Source organism: Scylla paramamosain, chromosome 37, assembly GCF_035594125.1.
Source record: "Scylla paramamosain isolate STU-SP2022 chromosome 37, ASM3559412v1, whole genome shotgun sequence".
Lineage (NCBI taxonomy): Eukaryota > Metazoa > Arthropoda > Malacostraca > Decapoda > Portunidae > Scylla > Scylla paramamosain.
The window spans coordinates 14270009-14277309 of NC_087187.1; the positions used below are offsets into that span (position 1 = coordinate 14270009).

At 41.1% G+C, this 7301-nt stretch overlaps 1 protein-coding gene across 1 annotated transcript in view; it reads left to right on the plus strand.

Moving 5' to 3' along the window:
- Positions 1 to 267: 267 nt before the first annotated feature.
- Positions 268 to 7301, plus strand: part of LOC135091199 (putative carbonic anhydrase 3) — a 7403-nt gene continuing 369 nt past the window's right edge. The window contains exons 1-6 of the mRNA XM_063988644.1: positions 268 to 431; positions 3020 to 3161; positions 3402 to 3622; positions 3771 to 3860; positions 6829 to 6957; positions 7090 to 7275. Of these exons, the coding sequence (XP_063844714.1) occupies positions 316 to 431; positions 3020 to 3161; positions 3402 to 3622; positions 3771 to 3860; positions 6829 to 6957; positions 7090 to 7275 (884 nt within the window). The 5' untranslated portion in view covers positions 268 to 315. The remainder of the gene's footprint in view (positions 432 to 3019; positions 3162 to 3401; positions 3623 to 3770; positions 3861 to 6828; positions 6958 to 7089; positions 7276 to 7301) is intronic.

The window sequence follows — 7301 nt, forward strand, 5'->3', positions numbered from 1 at the left end:
TGCCTGCATGCCACCATGCGTACATCCGTCGGTGAGGCAGAATACTGAACAACAGAATACTGAGCAGAATACTAAACAGTAAAGTGATGCATTTATTCAAAACTTTATTCTTATACACATTTAACGATATTAATGGAATACACATTTTCATACATGTATTGCTATACGTACATATGTGTAGATTTAAAACTAGAAATACAGATTCAGATATGTAATACTTCTTGTAATTAGAAATAAGAAGAGTGAACATCCTTACTCCCTCCAGCAGATCTACCACCACCACCACAACCTCGCATTGCAGCCGCGACGACCAGCATGCCGAACTTGTCTCTCTCTGAACGTCCAGGTGGTCGAAAGAGAAGAAGTGGCTTCAGAGGGGAGAACACGATGATCCCGACACTGGTGATGCTCTCCTTCATGTTGATGGTGAGGTAAGTGTGTTCAGCCAACACGCCGACTTGTCCACTTATGATACCTTGAGATGTGATACCTCCACAAACTTTCTCAACATTTGTTCCTGTAACTTAAAAGTTGATAAACCTGTAACTAATATATATATATATATATATATATATATATATATATATATATATATATATATATATATATATATATATATATATATATATATATATATATATATATATATATTACTGGTAATGTATAAAACTCACGTATTATATATAATAGCTAGGCATTATATAGAATATAACGCAGTTTTTGGCAAAGTATTAATTACGTTTACTTTATATCTTTTGCGCTTTACTTAGGTATTTCTTAAAATATCTTGGTGTTCCATACAATGCATACATGAACCCAGGAAAAGTATAATATACTAATAAACACTAATAAACATTGATAAACGAAAAATGATGTGGTAAAACTTTAATAATCCATAATGTGTACAAGAACACAAAGGTTACAAACTTTATAAACGAATTTGCACGTAAATAAATTTAGATAATTGATGAATATTACAGCTGTATGTTGTTCTGTTTATTGCGACAGTCTGTACTTGACTGGCATATTGAATTGCAATTTTTTTTTTCTTTTTTTTTTTTTTTTTACGAAAAAACATTTCTTACTTTGCCACTTTGTCTTGCACATGCACTTACCAAATCCTTGCCCAGTTCCTGTAGATTGCTGTGTTGCAGCTGACCTAAGAAATATATGTTTATTAGGTGGGATATATAATAAGCTCATTTTCTTTATAATATTATTATGATTATCATTATTACTATTACAAATATACTACATGTATTATTATTTATCATTTATGTATTTCATTCACTTAGATGCTTCAAGTCATTATTTTGTTGCGGGATCACTTTGTCGGCGTCTCCAACGCGCCTAATCAGTCACCCCCCTCTCCACCACCGGGGCTAGTCAGTCGCATTCTCTGTGTAGCAAGAATTCTTAATATGCTGGAACCGCTTTCCGCAGTGATACTGTTTCTTCGGCACAAGGACAATCTTGCAGTGACTTATTGTATCCCTAGCGCACAGATGGTGGTCCAATAAGTGTAAAGATGTCAATCAGGTTGTAAGCTACCTCCTCAGCATGTTTGGTTTTGAGTGCTTTAAGAACAACAAATTTTATTAGATTGTTCTGGTAGACTAGTATAAAGTTTACGTCTCAATTTGGAAGACTCTGAAAGTCAATCAAATCCACATGACAACGAGAATTGAATTCAGAGGAAATTATCGGTTTTACAATAATTCGTTTTTGCAACCTTTCTGCTTTTGTTGACACGGTGTACAGAGCTGAAGAAACAACTCTATATCATGGCGAATAATATTCTTGTACTCGGGTGAGAGCTCCTTAATCAACCGTCCACGACCCCCATGACAAACTGATACGTGAATTTCATGAAGTATGTCAAACAGCTCACTGTCGGCCACATAGAACTGAACACTAGTACATCTTTCCTATATAGGCTGAATAACTTTTTGTTGAATGGTTTCTGTTGTACAACCATAACGTCATACCTACTGAGCAACCAGTAGTGGCGAACGCCTTCTGTGTAGTTTTAGCATTTTCACCTCATCAATTAGTTGTTGATAACGTTCGTCAGTTAAGAACACCGTGTTCTTTGCTGCAGTGCTCCATCTTTTTTTCTCTCTCTCTTTCAATGTCAGCATAAAAACATTGCTTCATTACTAATCCAAGTTCACTAGATGTGCTCAGTTCCATCTCGAAAGATAGCCAACAGCCATGCAGGTGCAAGGGGGAGCGGTAGTGGGGGCGGTAACGCAGTTCATGGTGTTGTGGTGAGGGCGCACGGGTGTGTGACGACTGTGTGAAGCAGCCTTGAACGATGATGAATGAAGACCACATGCGCAAAGGTGAAAACATATTTAACGGCAGACAAATAACAATTAGCTATGGAAGTTTGCTCGTTAATCTGCAGATTTCACACTTTGCCCGAAACGAACTTGGTAACTTGCAGAACACCTAGGAAATGTGTATATATAATTTGATATCATACAATGCCATGAAGTTGTGGGCACTTCATACACTGTCTTTTACACAATAACTGGTTTCACACTTCAGCTGCAATATATTTCAGTGATTCGCATCAGTTTAGAAATGCTATAGTGATAAATCAATTGATATATTCTTTCAAGTGATAAGATATCGCCACCTTCCATATGGATTCGTAAGCCTCAAATGTTCTTGATGAAAAGTGTCCACTCTCTGGATAAAAAACAAACGTTTCCTTTTATCTACTGAGTTTTATCATTCCATGATAAAACTCTGTCTCGTTCCAGCTTGATATATTTCCGAGCAAATCTTTGTTGAGCCGGACATCGTAACATTTGTGACATGTACCAAGATTTTTGACGCATCCTCCAGCCATCAAATGATCTCAAAGTTAAGCACCCTTAGCTAGTCACCAGGGGCTGTAGAAGCATTGAAAGTGTGCAGGAAGGAGTTGTGCGGCTCTCATTTATCACTTCTTCTTAGTATGAGTACGCTGAGTATACAGTGCAAAAATATCTGTCCCATGTGTCCACAGCGGGGTGGCGGCGACCTACTATGACTACGAGAACCAAGACAAATGGGGAGGCTCCTGCAACACCGGGGAAAAGCAGTCGCCCCTCAACTTCCGGACGGTTTTTCCTTCTTCTTTTCCTCCACTCATCTTTAAGAATTACGGCGTAAGTGTTTACCACCGCGTGAAGAAATAACAGTGAGATGCTAATTAATTAAAGTCAATATATTAATTCAAACTTCTTTTTAACTGAGTCCATATTTATGATCAATCAGTATCCAGAAAGTCACAAAGCTTGCACATCAGTAAAACATGACCAGTGTTTCACACAATATGTGAGACATATTATCAGCACCTGAGATGACTGACTGAGATCATGACTGGTTCATCAGCTTGTGTTTTCCAGCTCATCAACATCACTTTAGAAATCGACGACCACCATCTCAAAGCGAATCTGGTGCCCCTGTCTCCAAACCGGCCTCATCTTCTTGGTGGCGGCTTGAATGGCAAGTATGTGCTTGATTCATTTCACTTCCACTGGGGCAAGAACGACGAGGAGGGGTCTGAACACCGCCTGGCGGACTTCAGCTTTGCCGGGGAGATGCACTTCGTTCATTACAAGGAGGAGTAAGTGATCGTTGATATTTTTGCATTCTTGATGAACGTTGCTCATAACAATAATTGTGACCAGAGCCAACCAGAACATTTTAATTTCTAGTTCTTTCAGTGAAAAATAAGATTATAAGTGAATTATAACGACCTGACCCTTCATTAGCCAGGTACAAGGACGTGACCCTGACGACGTGGCGGTGCTGGCAGTGTGGTTGGAGGCTCCTGTGGGCAACAGTGATTATGGCGAGTCTGAGTAGGTGCTTCAGGATGATGAGTGTGTCCTCGGCAGGAGACGGTAACGGAAAGTCCACATTGCAGGGAGATTGACCAATAGGACACGTGTGTTCAAGGCAGGAAAAAAATAGATTTTCAGGGATAGATTCGCTCACAGTAAACCTTTCATTCTCAAGGCGGAATCTCGCTGCAGTCTGATATTTGGAAAGGGTTGTAATGCCCAATGCATACGAGTGCCAACTTACGAAACTCAATTTCGTCGGTTAGTCACTTTTCTCTGTACCTGTGGTTAGGAAGTAAGTACTTTTAACTTATTTTTTTCCAGTATCTCTGATCAGTGCATTAATGAGGTATTGCTTCTAAACTTTCTTGTTTGGCGCGTAATGCAAAAAAAAAAATCCTTCACAGGAGATTACAGCATAAGAAAAAGAAGGAAACGAAAAAAAACTTTTCTTTCCGAAGTTTTCTGAGTTCCTCATATGAATTTAGCAGATTATTCATTACTGTGTGTTGCGAAGGCAAGATATCTCTAAAAGAGCTTTTGTAAAAAGGCAAAGACAAAACTTTCTCTTCAGGGGGTGCTGTGAACTTATCATTAAACCCAGCTGTGACCTCACTGAACGTTTCCCTTTGTGTCTCACAACACAAGGGGGCAGTCACAGCCTGCCCTCTAAAGGCAACTCTCTTCCTCCACACAAAACTACAAGCACCTAATAACACACACACCCTTCACTCAAAAATTTTAAAATCATCATGGCGACTCCTACACCAGCCTCGGAGTCCCCATCTGGGGAGGGGACCATAAATGTCCCCAGGTCGGACTGCCTTTCTGTTAACGACCCTAAGTGTCTTGATACCCCCCCCCTCAACTTTTTCTTCATTAACTTCTGCAAAATTCGCGGTCTAAGATCTAATTTTCAATCCGTAGAACACCACCTCTCCTCTTTTAAACCTCATCTTCTTTTCTTCACTGAAACTCAGGTGTCTGAGGCAACTGACAGTAGCCCCTTTTCTGTTCCCTCCTGCTTTCTCTATCCTCATTTTCGATCCAAAGCTGGATGCTGCGTTTATGTGCGCAATGACTTAACCTGCTCTGGTGTTCACGCTCTTGAATCTTCCGAGTTTTCCACCATCTGGCTACGACTACAAAGTCACTCTCATACAAAATTTATCTGTGCTGTATACCTCTCACCTAACTCCTCTGACTATAAAAAATTCTTTGACTACTTAACTTCCAAAGTGGAGCACATTCTGACCCTCTTCCCTTTTGCAGAGATCTTCATTCTTCATTCTTGGAGACTTCAATGTTCACCACCAGCTTTGGCTTTCCTCTCCCTTCACTGACCATCCTGGTGAACTAGCCTACAACTTTGCTATCCTCCATGACCTAGAGCAATTGGTGCAACACCCTACTCATATTCCTGACCGTCTTGGAGATACGCCCAACATTCTTGACCTTTTCCTGACCTTTAATGCTTCTGCTTATGCTGTCACCCTTTCTTCTCTGTTGGGCTCCTCCAATCACAATCTCATATCTTTATCTTTTCCTATCACTCCAATCCCTCCTCAGGATCCCCCTAAGCGAAGGTGCCTCTGGCGTTTTGCCTCTTCTAGTTGGGGGGACCTGAGGAGGTATTTTGCTGATTTCCCTTGGAATGACTACTGCTTCCGTGTCAGAGACCCGTCTTTGTGTGCTGAACGCATAACAGAGGTGATAGTGCCTGGCATGGAGGCATACATTCCTCACTCTTTTTCTCGTCCTAAACCTTCTAAACCTTGGTTTAACACAGCTTGTTCTCGTGCTATACATGATAGAGAGGTGACCCACCAAAGGTACTTAAGCCTTCCATCACCAGAATCTCATGCACTCTACATTTCTACCCTGAAACATGCCAAGTCTGTTCTCCAGCTAGCCAAAAATTCCTTCATTAACAGCAAATGTCAAAACCTTTCAAGATCTAACTCCCCTCGTGATTTCTGGCATCTAGCCAAAAATATCTCCAATAACTTTGCTTCTTTTTCTTTCCCTCCTCTATTTCAACCAGATGGCACCACTGCTATCACATCTATTTCCAAAGCTAAACTCTTTGCTCAAACCTTTGCTAGAAACTCTACCTTGGACGATTCTGGGCTTGTTCCTCCCTCTCCTCCACCCATCTCATCTCTAGCTAAAACAGCTTCTATGAAGTTAGGTGTTCTGAGACGTCTCCGCCAGTTTTTCTTACCCCCCCAGCTGCTAACTCTGTACAAGGGGCTTATCCGTCCATGTATGGAGTATGCTTCACATGTCTGGAGGGGTTTCACTCATACTGCTCTTCTAGACAGGGTGGAATCAAAAGCTTTTCGTCTCATCAACTCCTCTCCTCTAACTGACTGTCTTCAGCCTCTCTCTCACCGCCGCAATGTTGCATATCTAGCTGTCTTCTACCGCTATTTTCATGCTAACTGCTCTTCTTACCTTGCTAACTGCATGCCTCCCCTACTTCCGCGGCCTCGCTGCACAAGACTTTCTTCTTTCTCTCACCCCTACTCTGTCCACCTCTCTAACGCAAGAGTTAACCAGTATTCTCAATCATTCATCCCTTTCTCTGGTAAACTCTGGAACTCCCTGCCTGCTTCTATATTTCCACCTTCCTATGACTTGAATTCCTTGAAGAGGGAGGTTTCAAGACACTTATCCATCAATTTTTGACCACTGCTTTGACCCTTTTATGGGACTGGCATTTCAGTGGGCATTTTTTTTATTATATTTTTGTTGCCCTTGGCCAGTGTCCTTCCTACATAAAAAAAAAAAAAAAACTTTTTCACTTATTTTCCTGAACTGAATCTCGTACAAATATTACACAAGTGCTAATAGTGGTTCTGTAAGGCAAGGCCTTAGCATTGCTGTGCTTTGCATTACAGAGGTGCTAACACTGCTTTATATGAAAACCATTCATCAACGTCAATCGCTTCTCCCATCTTGTACTTTCATGTTTTATCCGCAGCGACGATGATGCTGCATCAGACAACTTCTGGCTACATAACCTTGTACCCAACGGACCCTTCCTGAGCCACATCTCTCGCCAGACTGTCTTGCGTTATCTTCTCCCTGAGAATGCGCGTAGCTTTTTCCGGTAAGACCAAAAAAATAAGCTGCAGATGAAAGACTGTCCACAAAATATTTCTTTTATGCAATAAGTTATTTTTATGATTGAAAATTTGTCCACAATGATCGTACTTTACCAGTACCTCTCTGTACTCCTCAGATATGAGGGGTCGCTAACAACACCCCCGTGCTCGGAGACTGTGGTGTGGACTGTGTTCCGGGATCCGGTTGTTGTTCCTCGGCGATTGCTGTACTTCCTCAGATCTCTCCAGTCAGATCACGGGAGACTTATTTCCAGGAACTTCCGAAACGTACAATACCAAGGAAACAGGAAGGTTTACTTCAGGTCCGTATTTATCATTTCGTTGTTCA